Source organism: Haematobia irritans, chromosome 2 (genome assembly GCF_050003625.1).
Source record: "Haematobia irritans isolate KBUSLIRL chromosome 2, ASM5000362v1, whole genome shotgun sequence".
Lineage (NCBI taxonomy): Eukaryota > Metazoa > Arthropoda > Insecta > Diptera > Muscidae > Haematobia > Haematobia irritans.
This window is the reverse complement of record NC_134398.1, coordinates 27,065,964-27,083,394: the sequence shown is the minus strand read 5'-3', so window position 1 is coordinate 27,083,394 and position 17,431 is coordinate 27,065,964. Positions and strand designations below refer to the sequence as shown.

At 27.7% G+C, this 17,431-nt stretch overlaps 1 protein-coding gene across 8 annotated transcripts in view; it reads left to right on the top strand.

The window, feature by feature from the left end:
• The window catches only part of Nckx30C (solute carrier family 24 member Nckx30C), a 544,602-nt gene that overhangs the window by 40,082 nt on the left and 487,089 nt on the right, over nucleotides 1-17,431 (top strand). For 6 of the 8 annotated variants that reach the window (XM_075293619.1, XM_075293617.1, XM_075293620.1 and 3 more), the window contains exon 1: nucleotides 11,712-14,507. In XM_075293619.1, the coding sequence (XP_075149734.1) occupies nucleotides 12,977-14,507 (1,531 nt within the window). In that variant the 5' untranslated portion in view covers nucleotides 11,712-12,976. The other 2 variants (XM_075293614.1, XM_075293615.1) reach the window with 2 other exon arrangements.

Sequence of the window (17,431 nt, the reverse complement as noted above, 5' to 3'; positions counted from 1 at the left end):
TAGACATACAATTTTGACAACATTTCCCATAGAAATAAAATTTTGAAAAATTTCCCATAGAATAAAATATAGACACAATTTTCTATAGAAACAAAATTATAACGAAATTTTCCATAGAAATAAAATTTTGACAAAAATTTTCATAGAATTTTTCTACAAAAATACAATTTTGTCAAAATTTTCCATAGAAATAAAATTTTGAGAAATTTTTTTACAGAAAAAAAAAATTGACATACTTTTGTTTTGAAATAAAAATTTATAAAATTTTCTATAGAAATAAGATTTTTACAAAATTTTCAATAGAAGTAAAATTTTAACAAGCTTTTCCATAAAAAAAACAAAAATTTTGACAAAATAGAAATAAAATTTTGTCAATATTTTATTTTTATGGACAATTTTGCGAAAGTTTTTATTATTTCTATAGAAAATTTGTCAATATGTTATTGGTATAGAAAATTTTATTAAAATTTTATTTCTATAGAATATTTTGTCAAAATTTTATTTCTATAGAAAATTTTGTCAAATTTTTTCTATAAAAAATTTTATTTCTATCAAAAATTTTGTCAAAATTTTATTTCTATAGAAAATTTTGCTAAAATTGTTTTTCTATTAAAAAATTGTCAAAATTTTATTTCTAAAAAAAAATTTGTCACAACCTTATTTCTATAGAACATTTTGTATTTTTTGTTTTTGCTATAGAAAATTTTGTCAAAATTTTATTTCTATAAATATTTTTCTCAAAATTTTATTTCTATAGGAAATTTTGTAAAAATGTTATTTCTATAGAAAATTTTGTCAATATATTATTTTTATGGAAAATTTTGCGAAACTTTTATTTCTATAGAAAATTTGTCAATATGTCATTACTATAGAAAATTTTAATAAAATTTTATTTCCAGGAATATTTTGTCAAAATTTTATGTCTATAGAAAACTTTTTCAAATTTTTTCTATACAAAATTTTGTGAAAATTTTATTTTTATCACAAATTTTGTCAAAATTTTATTTCTATAGAAAATTTTGTCAAAATTTTATTTCTAACAAAATTTTTCAAAAATTTATTTCTAAGAAAATTTGTCAAAATTTTATTTCCAAGAAAATGTTGTCCTAATTTTATTTCTATAGAAAATTTTGTAATTTTTTTGCTAGATAATTTTGTCAAAATTTTATTTTTATAAACAATTTTCCCAAAATTTTATTTTTATAGAAAATTTTGTAAAAATTTTATTTCTATAGAAAATTTTGTAAAAATTTTATTCCTATAGAAAATTTTGTAAAAATTTTATTTCTTTAGAAAATTTTGTCAATATTTTATTTTTATGGAAAATTTTGCGGATCTTTTATTTCTATAGAAAATTTGTCAATATGTTATTTTTTTATTTTATTAAAATTTTATTTCTATAGAATATTTTGTCGAAATGTTATGTCTATCGAAAATTTTGTCAAATTTTTTCTATAGAAAAATTTGTGAAAATTTTATTTCTTTCAAAAATTTTGTCAAAATTTTATTTTTATAGAAAATTTTGTCAAAAATTTTATTTCTAAGAAAATGTTGTCATAATTTTATTTCTATAGAAAATTTTGTATTTTTTTTTTGCTATAGAAAATTTTGCCAATATATTATTTTTATGGAAAATTTTGCGAAACTTTTATTTCTATAGAAAATTTGTCAATATGTTATTGCTATAGAAAATTTTAATAAAATTTTATTTCTAGGAATATTTTGTCAAAATTTTATGTCTATAGAAAACTTTTTCAAATTTTTTCTATACAAAATTTTGTGAAAATTTTATTTTTATCACAAATTTTGTTAAAATTTTATTTCTGTAGAAAATTTTGTCAAAATTTTATTTCTAACAAAATTTTTCAAAAATTTATTTCTAGGAAAATTTGTCAAAATTTTATTTCTAAGAAAATGTTGTCCTAATTTTATTTCTATAGAAAATTTTGTAATTTTTTTGCTAGAAAATTTTGTCAAAATTTTATTTTTATAAACAATTTTCCCAAAATTTTATTTTTATAGAAAATTTTGTAAAAATTTTATTTCTATAGAAAATTTTGTAAAAATTTTATTTCTATAGAAAATTTTGTAAAAATTTTATTTCTATAGAAAATTTTGTAGAAATTTTATTTCTATAGAAAATTTTGTCAATATTTTATTTTTATGGAAATTTTGCGGATATTTTATTTCTATAGAAAATTTGTCAATATGTTTTTTGTTATTTTATTAAAATTTTATTTCTATAGAATATTTTGTCGAAATGTTATGTCTGTCGAAAATTTTGTCAAATTTTTTTCTATAGAAAAATTTGTGAAAATTTTATTTCGTTCAAAAATTTTGTCAAAATTTTATTTTTATAGAAAATTTTGTCAAAATTTTATTTCTAAGAAAATTTTGTCAAAAATTTTATTTCTAAGAAAATGTTGTCACAATTTTATTTCTATAGAAAATTTTGTATTTTTTTTTTTTTGCTATAGAAAATTTTGTCAAAATTTTATTTTTATAGCAATTTTCTCAAAATTTTATTTTTATAAAAAATTTTGTCAAATTTTTTCTATAGAAAATTTTATTTCTATCAAAAATTTTGTCAAAATTTTATTTCTAAGAAAATGTTGTCACATTTTATTTCTATAGAAAATTTTGTAATTTTTATTTTGCTTTTTTTGTCAAAATTTTTTTTTATAAACAATTTTCTCAAAATTTTATTTTTATAGAAAATTTTGTAAGAAATTTATTTCTATAGAAAATTTTGTCAAAATTTTATTTCTAAGAAAATGTTGTCCAAATTTTTTTCTAAGAAAATGTTGTCACAATTTTATTTCTATAGGAAATTTCGTAACTTTTTTTTGCTATAGAAAATTTTGTCAAAATTTTATTTTTATAAACAATTTTTTTTTATAGAAAATTTTGTAAAAATTTTATTTCTATGGAAAATTTTGTAAAAATTTTATTTCTATAGAAAATTTTGTCAAAATTTTATTTCATTTGTTTTGTTTTGTTATTGTTGGTTTTGTTCTTTAAGCATTGTTGTTGTTTTTTATTTCAGCTTAAAACCATACATTGACTAAACTACAAGAGTAGCTTAACCAACAGAGGAAAAGAATGTTTGTCAAATTTATTTGGGCAAAGCCCTATAGACTGCAAGATGGTTGGATGGACGCACGTTTCGGAATTACCACATTCCTCATCAGCATCCTCTACTTGCAGCAAAACTATCAACCAATTATCAGAATAAATTCAGGCAGTTTATTAAACCCAACAAAAACCACACTTGAACCCTCCGAAAAAAGGTTTTACATTGATAGCCGGCTTATGCCGAAATAAACTCGAAACAAACATATCTCTTTTCCTATGCCACTGTCAAATCATCGATTTGAATTCACATGGCTGGGTTTATTTTGAGCGTGCCTCCTCTTCTTTTTCCATTTGTTTTGTTTTGTTATTGTTGGTTTTGTTCTTTAAGCATTGTTGTTGTTTTTTATTTCAGCTTAAAACCATACATTGACTAAACTACAAGAGTAGCTTAACCAAGCTTTGTGTTGGGTTTAATAAACTGCCTGAATTTATTCTGATAATTGGTTGATAGTTTTGCTGCAAGTAGAGGATGCTGATGAGGAATGTGGTAATTCCGAAACGTGCGTCCATCCAACCATCTTGCAGTCTATAGGGCTTTGCCCAAATAAATTTGACAAACATTCTTTTCCTCTGTTGGTTAAGCTACTCTTGTAGTTTAGTCAATGTATGGTTTTAAGCTGAAATAAAAAACAACAACAAAATTTTATTTCTATGAAAAATTTCGTCAAAATTTTATTTCTATGGAAAATTTCGTCAAAATGTTATTTCAATGGAAAATTTCTTTATATAAACGATTTTTCGTTTCGTTTTGTTTTGTTATTGTTGGTTTATTCTTCAATCATTTTGTTGTTTTTTGATTTCAGCTTAAAACCATGAATTGACTAAACTACAAGTGTAGCTTAATCAACAGAGGAAAATAATGTTTGTCAAATTTATTTGGGCAAAGCCTATATATACTGCAAGATGGTTGGATGGACGCTTGTTTCGGAATTACTACATTCCTCATTAGTATCCTCTACTTGCAGCAAAACTATCAACCAATTATCAGAATAAATGCAGGCCCAAACCCAAAAGTGAACCACACTTGAACCTTCTAAATAAATTTGACAACCAATCTTTTCCTCTGTTGGTTAAGCTACACTTGTAGTTTAGTCAATTCATGGTTTTAAGCTGAAATCAAAAACAATAAAATGATTGAAGAATAAACCAACAATAACTAAAGAAAGGACATGTTTGGAAGTGCTTTTAAAGTTGTGCTTTTAGAAGAACTTTTCGCTGCGATGTGATTTTTATAAAAAAAACTCTATGTCAAAATTTTATTTCCATAGAATTATTTCTATAAATAATTTTTATTAAAATTTTATTTCTATATAAAATTTTGTCAAAATTTTATTTCTATAGAAAGTTTAGTTAACATTTTATTGTATAACTTCCAACAAATTTGAAGAATTTCGAAGATGATTTTGAAATTGTAGAGCTACAAAGTTATGCAGAGTATATTATAGTCGTCCCCGCCCGACTTTAGACCATCCTTACTTGTTCAATCTTTTAATGTTCACTTTTATTTGCCAGCGATGCCACCGTGGTGTTGTTTTTTTGTGATGTGTTCATAGGACACCCCCGGTGTGTTTGTGTGTGGGGCAGCCATCATAGCAAGAGAGTATTCTGAGTAAATGGTGTTATGATGCCAGAATATTTATTGAAGACGGAGATAAGAATACAAGCTTAAATGAAATGTGAAAATAGTTAAAGCTCAACAACATGTTTTATTCCACAAAAATAAAACCCCTCATACACACACGTACCAACATCCAAATAATACCCAAGAAAAAATAACAAATCCCACACAGCTACACACAAACAGCAAAATTATTCGTAGACTTTACTACGAATTTACACAGAGAAGCACTCCAACTTTGTTGACGGCTGCAAATATTAACGAAAGTATGTGAACGAAACCAAAAACACAAAAAAAAAACAACACACACACACATGAACTATATACACACCATGCACACGCACACATACACAAAAGAGTATAAAAATAAAAGTGGAGCAAATAAGGATGTGGTAAAACTGGGTATCGGTGTTAGTAGTGTCAAATATTACAATGTTTTCTAGCAGTAGGGAGTCTATTTCCCGTCCTCCTCTCAAAAAAATGAGAGTGAGAAGCAAGCAGAATGAGAGAGAGAAAGAGAGTGTGTTAATATAAATGGGAGATTTCTACAAATCATGTGCCATTGTATGCGGCATATATTTTGTAGTTGGTTGCTTAATTTGTGCACTTTTCCAAAGCATACTTTTGGGAGTCGCAGTGGTAATGATGTCTGTGAGTGTGTGTGTGTCACACAAAAATCAGCTGTGTGGCAAATGGAAAATAAGTAAAGTAGCAAACAAATAGCTTTTTCTGGGAATGAGAACACATCCAGCCATAGAGAGGTGACAATGCGAGTTTCATTGAGCGTAAGAATAAAAGAGAGAGTTGGGCTGTAGTTGAAGAAATGAGTATGTTGTTTTATAGTAGTGAAATTTCCCAAAATTTATTCATTCATACAATTCTTTCTCATTCATTGTGGAGTGTGGATTGGTTTTAAAGCTAATGCTGAGATAAAAAGAAATTTTAACTCAAAATATACTCAGAGAATTGGTGTGAAATATTCCAATGTAAAATCTAAATATTGAGAGTCATAATAATTGTCTAATTTACATCCAATAATTTGATACTTATTCCTTCCCAGCAAAAAAACATTGGATGTTGCTCTAATGGCAGAACTTTAAAAGCACTTGCAAAAATGTCCTCCCCAAGATGTTGTATATTTTAACTACACAGGAAATTCTTTTAATTCAAATTTTTATAACATGTTTTTTTATACCCTCCACCATAGGATGGGGGTATATTAACTTTGTCATTCCGTTTGTAACACATCGAAATATTGCTCTAAGACCCCATAAAGTATATATATTCTGGGTCGTGGAGAAATTCTGAGTCGATCTGAGCATGTCCGTCCGTCCGTCTGTTGAAATCACGCTAACTTCCGAACGAAACAAGCTATCGACTTGAAACTTGGTACAAGTAGTTGTTATTGATGTAGGTCGGACGGTATTGCAAATGGGTCATATCGGTCCACTTTTACGTATAGCCCCCATATAAACAGACCCCCAAATTTGGTTTGCGATTGCTCTAAGAGAAGCAAATTTCATCCGATCCGGCTGAAATTTTGTACATGGCGTTAGTATATGGTCTCTAACAACCATGCAAAAATTGGTCCATATCGGTCCACTTTTACGTATAGCCCCCATATAAACGGACCCCTAAATTTGGTTTGCGATTGCTATAAGAGAAGCAAATTTCATCCGAAATTTGGTACATGGTGTTAGTATATGGTCTCTAACAACCATGCAAAAATTGGTCCATATCGGTCCACTTTTACGTATAGCCCCCATATAAACCGATCCCCGATTTGGCTTGCGATTGCTATAAGAGAAGCAAATTTCATCCGATCCGCTTGAAATTTGGTACATGGTGTTAGTATATGGTCTCTAACAACCACGCAAGAAGTGGTTCACATCGGTCCATAATTATATATAGCCCCCATATAAACCGATCCCCCGATTTGGCTTGTGGAGCCTCTAAGAGAAGCAAATTTCATCCGATCCGGCTGAAATTTGGTACATGGTGTTAGTATATGGTCTCTAACAACCACGCAAGAAGTGGTTCACATCGGTCCATAATTATATATAGCCCCCATATAAACCGGTCCCCAGATTTGACCTCCGGAGCCTCATGGATGAGCAAAATTCATCCGATTCGGTTGAAATTTGGTACGTGGTGGTCCCTAACAACCATGCAGGAATTTGTCCATATCGGTCTATAATTATTCCGGAGCCTCTTGAAGGAGCGCAATTCATCCGATCCGGTTGAAACTTAGTATGTTACGTGGTGTTAGTATAGGGCCGCTAAGAACCATACCAAAATTTTATTTTTACAGAAAATTCTGTCAACATTTTATTTCTATAGAAAATTTTGCAAAATTTAATTTGCATAGAAAATTTTGTCAAAATTTCTATAGACAATGTTAAAAATTTATTTTTTAAGAAATTTTTTGTCCATATCGGTTCATAATCATGGTTGCCACTCGAGCTAAAAATAATCTACCAAAATTTTATTTTTACAGAAAAGTTTGTCAAAGTTTTATTTCTATAGAAGATTTTGTTAAAATTTTATTTCTATAAAAAATTTTTGTCAAAAGTTTATTTCTATAGAAAACTTTGTCAAAATTATATTTCTGTAGAAAATTTTGTCAAAATTTTATTTCTATAGAACATTTTGTCGAACTGAATTAAAAACGTATTTAATCTGCCTTTTTTCGTTTAATATATACCACGTATTGACTTACTAACAATTAAGAAGACGGTGTTAGGAAGTTTTAAGATACCTCAAGTAATTCGGTTGTGGATGACAGTCTTTAGTAGAAGTTTCTATGCAATCCTTGGTGGAGGGTACATAAGATTCGGCCAGGCCGAACTTACGGCTGTATATACTTGTTTTTTTGTTTTAAAAAAGTTTAAAAACACAGTAAGAATTACTAAAATTGTGCAATTTGTTTATATTTTATCTCAGTTGCACATATTATGACAGGTATGGGTTCCCTGAATGTCATGATGCACTTATTGTCTACAGATTAAATGGCCAAATAATCAGTCTTCTAATGAATTTCGGTTAGACATTTTGCCGGTGATCGACATGTCTTTCACAGAGATTGTTTGAGATCAGCCTTACTATTGTGAAATTTTTAAAAAGTGGCACAAAAGGTGCCATTCGCAATAAATTGTAAAAAAGTGTCAGAAAAAATAGTAACAGCAAAATAAAAGTGGGCATCGGTAGTCAAAGGATTAAACTCTGCAAAAACTATTACAGCATAAAAGGAATTAAAGAAAAAATGACACAATCTAACAAAAAAGGTGGCACAAAAAATAAAAATATTGCATATGGTATAGGCAAATTTATCACTTAAGTGCCACAAAGGCAATGCTGCTTGAATTGCTGTAAACATACGCTCGGTTTTGAATTTCTCAACTCACTTATTAAATTTCCTTCATCTGGAGTCTTCTATTCCATTTTCTTCTGCTAAGAAAATGAGCCTTGTATAGGGAATTCGACCAACGGTTCTGTAGCTAGCGGTTGCTGCCCTGATGTTGTCCTAGAAATTCGCCTTAACCCCATGCAGTTGTGCAATTTTAGTATTAAATTTCGCAATTTTTATACCCTGCCCCACACTGTGGAACAGGGTATTATAAGTTAGTACATATATTTGCAACACCCAGAAGGAGACGAGATAGATACAGGGTGTCGTTGACAATAATGTTCAGGGTGGGTTCCTGAGTCGATCTAGCCATGTCCGTCCGTCCGATTGTCTGTCTGTGAAATCATTTTTGTGATCAATGTCTAGGTTGCAGTGTCTGTATTAGTTCAAAATAGAACCCCATTGATTTTGGAAGAAATCGGTTCATATTTAGATATAGCTACCATATAAATCTTTCGCCCGATATGCACTTATATGGGCCCAGAAGCCAGAGGTTTACCCTAATTTGCTTTAAATTTTGCACAAGAAGTGCAATTGATGGTGTCGTAAAGTGTGCCGGTTTTGATTGAAATCGGTTAAGATTTAGATATAGTACCCATATATATCTTTCGCCAGATATGAACTAATATGGGCCCAGAAGCTAGAGTTGTTCCCTGATTTGCTTTAAATTGTACAGGGCGTAGAAATAACGTTCTGGATATGCATTCCAATTTTGGTTTAAATTGGTTCAGATTTAGATGTGTGTGCTATACACATATATATCTTTCCCCCGATTTGACAAAATTTTCTATAGAAATAAAAATTTGACAAAAATTTTTTTTATAGAAATAACATTTTGACAAAATGTTCTACACACAAAAAATTTTGTTTCAGATTCAATCACAAAATTAATTGATCCAATTAATTTTGTAATTGAAATGTTTTCAATCACGAAATTGATAGTATCAATCACTGTTTTAATTGAGCATAAAAAAATACTTTATTAAAAATGCATTGATTTCATTAGCAAATTTCAATTAATTTTTTAATTGATTCAATTAAATTTTTAATTGATGTTGATTGCCAAATTCAATTAATTTTTAATTAAAAACGACACTATTTTTAATTGCTACAACCAATTTCTATAACCAATTCTAATCCTTTTTAGTTTGATTCCATAATTTATAGTTACAAAAAAAAAAAAAAAAATAATGAAGAATTAAAAAAAAACTCCCATAATTGTTTAACTGTCTTACTCTACCGATTTTGATTAAAATGTTAATTGTACCAATTAATTTGTTAATTGAAAATTTAAAAATTCCAATCATTGACTTAATGTGTCTAGTTTGATTAAAAGGTTAATAGTATCAATTAATTTTTTAATTGAAGAATTTTTCAACTTCAATCAACTTTTTAATTGGGAATATTTTGGTGATATTTTTTCTGTGTATAGAAATAAAATTTTGACAAAATGTTCTATAGAAATAAAATGTTGAAAAAATTTTCATTAGAAATAAATCTTCGACAAAATTTTCGCTAGAAATAAAATTTTGAAAAAAAAATTTATTAGAAATGAAATTTTGACAAAATTTTCTATAGAAATAAAATTTTGACAAAATTTTCTATAAAAATAAAATTTAAAAAAAATTTGCTATAGAAATAAAATATTGACAAAATCTTCTATAGTAATGAAAGTTTGACAAAATTTTCTACTGAATTAAAATTTTGACAAAATTTTCTATAGAAATAAAATTTTGACAAAATTTTCTATAGAAATAAAATATTGAAAAAATCTTCTATAGTAATGAAAGTTTGACAAAATTTTCTACTGAATTAAAATTTTGACAAAATTTTCTATAGAAATAAAATTTTGACAAAATTTTCTATAGAAATAAAATTTTGACAAAATTTTCTATAGAAATAAAATATTGAAAAAATCTTCTATAGTAATGAAAGTTTGACAAAATTTTCTAAAGAAATAAAATTTTTACAAAATTTTCTATAGAAATTAAATTTTGACAACATTTTCTATAAAAATAAACTTTTAACAAATTTTTTTTTATTTGGAAATAAAATTTTGACAAAATTTTCTATAGTAATAAAATTTTGATACAATTTTCTGCAGAGACAAAGTTTTTTGTAGTGATGATTTTTTTTTTAATTTTTAACTAAAAATTTATTTCAAATATGTATTTCAATTAAAAAAAATGTGGCGGTAGTTTTTTTTTATTTTTAACTAAAAATTCAATTTTTTAATCAAACTAAAAAAACTAAGTCAGTTAGGAAAGTAATTGAAAATAGTTACATTTTTAATGAACAAATTATTTGAGATCAATTAAATTTTCAATTAAATCAAATAAAAATTTTATTTAAATTTGTTAATGATTTTTTTTTTAATTTCCAATTGAAACTGTGATTGATACTATACTTTTCGTAATTGAAGACAATAAAAAAAAAAAAATTGGTCCAACTAATTTCGTAATTAAATCAGAAAAAATGTATGTGTGAATTAAGGGGGTCTCTTTTATAATCACAAAGGGAATCTGACATTTTTGCCAGTTATTTACCTTATTGATAATTTTCAATAGCATAAGCCAAGGCTTAAAATCTGCGATATTTTTCATTTTTTTTAATAATAAATAAATAATATTGCCAATAAAAATTAATTGTGAATCTATTTGAACGCAATTACCATAAATCTCTTAGCACATTTTTTCTAAATTTTAAATTTTTGTTATTTACAAAAATTTTTTAATTTTATATTTATCTCTTAATTTCCTTTAAAAACTCAATTTTATAAGAATTTGTTTATATCTTTCTCTTTGCAGAGACCTTACGGCAGGAGTGCTAGAGCAAAGTACTCATTTTCAGCACTCAAATACCACCACTACTGAGTGCTGAGAACGCACACACACAGCCAGAGACAAATACAAAACGCCAACAAAATTCCAGCCCGCCTTCAACGATGGTCAAAGCAAATAGCAAACACAACGAAAGCTTATACCTAAGTTTAGTCTCTTAACAAAACAAATGATCTCTCATGCTCTCTCTCTACCGTATTTTACAAAAGCTTATTACACTCATTCTATGCTATTATGATTAAATGAAACAAAAAAACAACAAGAAACGAGTCGTCGGTACGGTGTGTGTTTGTTTCTTTTTGGGTTTCGTTTGCACCCCCCCAAAAAAAAGCGTGTGCGCCTAGAAGACATGCTATAACAATGTGCAAAATAGCTTAACGAAAACTAGAAAAATAAACGAGTTATCATAACGTTAAGAATACGCGAATGGAACACAACATCGCTGGCTGCTGAACTCGAAAATTACAAAAAATTGAAAATACATACAAACGAACCTGTGTATATGAACCAAAAAAATACTGCTGCAGACTGCCAAAGCGGCCAAGGAGTTGAAAAAAAACAATTTTCCTTTTGTGTTTTTTTTTAGTTAATAGAGAGTAAAGGAAGAAAAAATTTTTGGAAAAAATATAAAAATCGAAAAGTGTTATGGAAAAACCTCAAATTTTAGCCTTTGCCAAAGGCTAAAGGCATAGATAAATAAAAAAAAGTAAAGTGGTCATTAAGAAAAAAACCTTTAAAAAAATTGTTTAACCAAAATTTTCAAGCCTAATTTAAGGCTTCAGTGTTAAAAAATCATTGAAAACCCTATTAAAAAAATTCTTTAACCAAAATTTTCAAGCCTACTTTTAGGCTTTAGTGTTAAAAATTGTTTCAAAGCAAAAATATTATTTATCAAGGCGGTTTTATATATTATTTGGAGTGTTTATCTAATACATTTTCCCCCAGAAAATGTAAAGTGGCGGTTGATATAAAAAACTTTTTCCCTTCTCCACCAAAACGGCCCTCATCTTCTCCACGAAAAGAAAATGTAAAAAAAATAATTTCTGTTTCTGTTTTAGTGAGGAAAATAAGCGCCTACACAATTACGCATGAAACGCTAACCTTATATACCTAGATATACATGGCATTTTACAATACGGGAGGTATAGCCAAAGCTTATGGGAAAAGAAACCCCAAAGAAAAGAAAAGAAAAAATACAAACAAGGCAAACAATAGGCTTTACCCCAAAAAAAATATGTGATAAATTAAGAAATATCAAAACAACAACAAAAATTGTTATGGCAATTTAAAATTAAAAAATAAATAAATTTAAAACTTCTATGTATACAAGAAAAAAAATATATATATACCACAAAAATATAAAAAAATTTCGGGCAAAACAATTTCAGTGTTAAACAAAATTAAAAAAATTTAAAAAAATATGGAAATTCTAGTTTAACAAACAAAAAAAGTCTTCTTTAAAAAAAAATAGCAGAAACCATTATCTTGTTATCTTTAAATAAAGCCGGAAAGCTTAACTTATTCTTAGTCTCCACTATTAATTATTATAATAAAAAAGAAATACAAGCACCTTTATAATCGTCAAAGTATAGCAAAAAATAATATAAACAAATATTATCAACTACATTTAAAACAAAAGAAAAAAAAATATTCTTAAGCCTAAAAGAAACAAAAAAAAACAAACAAATTTCCCCCAAAATAATATCCTTTAGAAAATACTTAAAAAAAATTACCTTACCAAGCAACGACAACGATAACAAACGGTTTTTGATTACCAAAAAAAAAAATAAGTAATTAAAGAAAAAAAAAATACTAAAATTGTAAATAAATCAAAAACAGAAAAACCTCAACATTAAGCAAAACCCCGAATATCCCCCAAAAATAAAGCTTTTCGAAAAAATTCAAAAATAAAAAAATTGCACAAAATTGTAATAAAGGAGACATTTTCTTTGCTCTCATCCTAATTCTTGGGGTCCAATGTTGCAGCAACCTAAGGCAACATGTTTCCAGCCAATAAAACCGCAAATATTAGCAAAAAACTTAGATATTTCTTTGGAAAAACACAATGAAATCTTTAAAACCCCTAATCAGATATCACAAAACCTGCACGATTTTCAAAGGATAACATTAAGCCCTTATGAAAATAGCCCTAAAGGTATTAAAAAGGATATACTAGGCCATCACCATCGTCGTCATCATCACCATCAACGTCAACAATCACAAAGCAATTATGTGGCTAAAATAGTTGATGAAAAAATGCTACCAGCATTTGCAGCTTTAGCGAGGAAAATTTTACCCTTTTGCCAAGGGTATGGGCCAAATGCACAAACCACACCACAGGGCTTTTCAACCATTAAGGCGGCGGCACTTGTCAAGGCCCAAAATGAGGCTAATGTGAAAACCGATTTCCCAACTCTATTAGAAAAAATGAAGGCACAAATCTTTAAACGAAACAATCCTTCTCTCTTAAATGATATCGAGCCAGGGCAAAAACAAGAAATGCCAACAAATAAAATGTTGCCCTTGCCTATGCATTATTTCCCCTTTGGGCAACAGCAAGATCCCCAGGGGAAGTCCAATATTAAGGCGATATTCAAACCCATAAAGGAATCCTTAGATTTTAATAGTCGTCGTCGAAGAGGCCGTCTAAGGTCTACAGAGGCTACCGAGGAGGACAACGAAACTGTGTCAGCATATTTTAGTGATCGGCAGACGGAAGAAATGACCTTGGCAGCAGCTCGATCATATGTGCCAGCAACATTTGTGTATCTCAACATTGTTGCTAAACAATTAAGAAATCTTTTGTTAACATTGTTGTTATCGTTTCTAAGCCTCATTACTTTTGTAAATAAAATACCAAAAGAAAAACTAGAATTACCATTATTTTCATGGTTATTAACATCAGCGTCGTCATCATCGTCGTCGTCAGCAAATAAACGAAATTTTCAAGAAAACTCCCATAAATTGGTGGCAAGCCAGAAATCTGGAAAACCCTGGAGAACAAAATCCTCTTCATCTTCATTGTCATCGGCGTCCTCATCATGGCTATCTTCTTCGTCTTTGTTTTCCTCTATATCGTTATCCACATCGATTAGTTCAAATTTAATTAGCATGCGTCTCCTCTATGCATTTCTATTTGTTTCGATTCTCTTGATAATACCCTCTAATGATCATCATATGGTATCGGCTGCCAAACCAAAATCGGCAACACAATTACATCAACAACAACAACAGCAGCAGCAACAGGAACAACATCATCATAAACCCAATGTGGTATATGCTGCTGGGGCCGATAATGTCCATATTGATGAGGTTGAGGGTATGGTATTGACACCACCCTCCTATCCGGGTGTATCATCGCAAACATCGAAAGAGGATGAAACCGAATATCTAACCGATTCCGAGGAGCAACTTTTCGATGATGAAAAACAAAATATGAATATAGTTGAGGAAGAAGGCGACGATGAGGAAGATATGGATCGTGGCTCTTATGAGAAAGAGGGAAATGGTAAGTGAAAGCGAAAAACAAATTTATGTTAACATTCACACAAATTTTTTTTTTCTGATTCAATCACGAAATTAATTGAAGCGTCTTCAATCATAGAAATGATAGTATTAATTAAATTATTAATTGAAAGTCAATTTAAAAATTAATTAATTTTAATAAAAAATTAATTAATTTTAATTAATTAATTTTTGTGATTGATTTTTTTTTCAATTAAAAAAATTGTTGAATTAAATTTTTAATTGAATATTTTTTAAAATTCAATTAAGAATTTAATTGGGAAAATTCTCGTGAATTTTTTTTCTGTGTTTAAGGATGAGACAACAGGTACCAAAAAATTATTTTTTCGTTATATAAAAATTTAGAATATTTGATTTTTTTTTTCGATTTTATCAATATTTGAAAAGTGGACTTTCAACAAAAAGTCAAATTTTGCCTTATCAAAATTTGTAAAACTCGTTTTTTGCTAAAGTAAATTTTTGACTTTATTAAAAGCTGAAAATTTCAAAAAGTCGATTTTCAACTTTTCAATATTATCAAAATATGGAAATGTCGATTTTTGAATTTATCAATGTTTTGAATAATTTCACTTTTCCATGTTTACTAGTCAATTTTTGACGTCTCCAATCGAAATCGTCGATTTTTAAAAATCCATGTTCAATTTTCAGCTTTATCAAAATTTCGAAATGTCGTTATAAATTAAAGCTAAACAAAATTATGTTTAAGTTTAAGGATGAAATTCTAGTCGAAAAAGTCGTTTTATCGACATTTCAAAATTTGAAAAAGTGAATTTTACGACTTTACCAATATTTTGAAAATTTATTTTCGATCAAAAGACGACTTACCTATTTCCGACTTTTGCTAAAGTCGATTTTCATAATTGAATAAATTTACTTTTCGATTTTTAAAAATTTTAAAAAGACGATTTTCGACTATACAAATTTTGAGAAAGTCGATGTTCAGCTTTATCACAATTTATCAAATGTCGACTTTTGACTTTATTAAAGATTTGGACAATTTGAGTTTTCAAATTTTAAAAATTATTAAAAAGTAAATTTTTGATGTCTCAATTTAAAAAGACAATTTTCGACTATACAAATTTTGAGAAAGTCGATGTTCAGCTTTATCAAAATTTATCAAATGTCGACTTTTGACTTTATTAAAGATTTGGACAATTTGAGTTTTCAAATTTTAAAAATTATTAAAAAGTCAATTTTTGACGTCTCAATTTAATGTGGACTTTTCGATTATTATCGTTAAAAGTTAGTCTAAATCGAAAAGTCGAATGTGAAAAGTTAGCTTTCGATAAAAGGTGGATTTTAGCTTTTTTAAAATTTCGAAACCCCGACTTTCAACTTTTTTTAAAGGCGATTTTCAAAATTGGAAGTTTGACTTTTCGATTCGAGTTTGACTTTTCGATGTATGACAACAGACGCTGTGTCGTTAGGTTCTACTCAATAGTGGGTGTAATATTTTTGTTGTTTTCAATAATTTTTTCGATGAAGTCTTTCAATGAAAAGACGAAATATTGAATAAAAAAATAAATTAAAAAATACAGACTTCGAGCTCGTTTCAATCAACAATTCATTAATTGGAAAGATTTTTAAAAATTTTAAAAATTCGACTACACGACATTTGTAAAAGTCGATGTTCAACTTTATCAAAATGTCGCCTTTCGACTTTATCATGTTTTGAACAATTTCAATTTTAAACTTTTAAAAATGTTTAAAAAGACAATTTTTTACTTCTGTAATTATTTAAAATTCGAGTTTTACAATTGCGATTTTCGACACTTTCCTACCTCAATTTAATGTGGACTTTTCGATTATTATCGTTAAAAGTTAGTCGAAATCAAAAAATCGAATGTGAAAAGTTAGCTTTCGATAAAAGGTGGATTTTAGCTTTTTTAAAATTTCGAAACCACGACTTTCAACTTTTTCTAAAGGCGATTTTCAAAATTGGAAGTTTGACTTTTCGAATTTTAAAAATTTTTAAAATTCGACTACACAAGTTTGTAAAAGTCGATGTTCTACTTTTTCTACTTTATCAAAATTTCGAAATGTCGCCTTTCGACTTTATCAAGTTTTGAACAATTTCAATTTTGAACTTTTAAAAATGTTTAAAAAGACAAGTTGTTACTTCTGTAATTATTTAAAATTCGAATTTTACAATTGCGATTTTCGACATATTCCTACCTCGATTTAATGTGGACATTTCGAGTTTTGTCGTCAAAAATTTGTCGACATTTAAAAATTTAACAAAGTTGATTTTTCGACTTTATCAATCTTAGAAATGTTGGCTTTCGATATAAGGACATTAGCAAAAGTCGATTTTCAAAATTGGAAAGTTCGACTTTTCGATTTATAAAAAAGTCAGTTTCGACTATACAACTTTTGTAAAAGTCGATGTTCTACTTTTTCTACTTGATCAAAATTTCGAAATGTCGCCTTTCGACTTTATCAAGTTTTGGAGAATTTCATATTTCAACTTTTAAAAATGTTTAAAAGGACATTTTTTTACTTCTGTAATTATTTAAAATTCGAATTTTACAATTGCGATTTTCGACCCTTTCCTACCTCGATTTAATGTGAACATTTCGAGTTTTGTTGTTAAAAATTTGTCGACATTTAAAAAGTTGGAAAAGTTGATTTTTCGACATTATCAATATTAGAAATGTTTTCTTTCGATAAAAGGACATTAGCAAAAGTCGATATTCAAAATTGGAAAGTTTGACTTTTCGATTTATAAAAAAGTCAGTTTCGACTATACCACTTTTGTAAAAGTCGATGTTCTACTTTATCAACTTTATCAAAATTTCGAAATGTCGCCTTTCGACTTTATCAAGTTTTGGGCAATTTCATATTTCAACTTTTAAAAATGTATAGAAAAACAATTTTTGACTTCAGTAATTATTTAAAATTCGAATT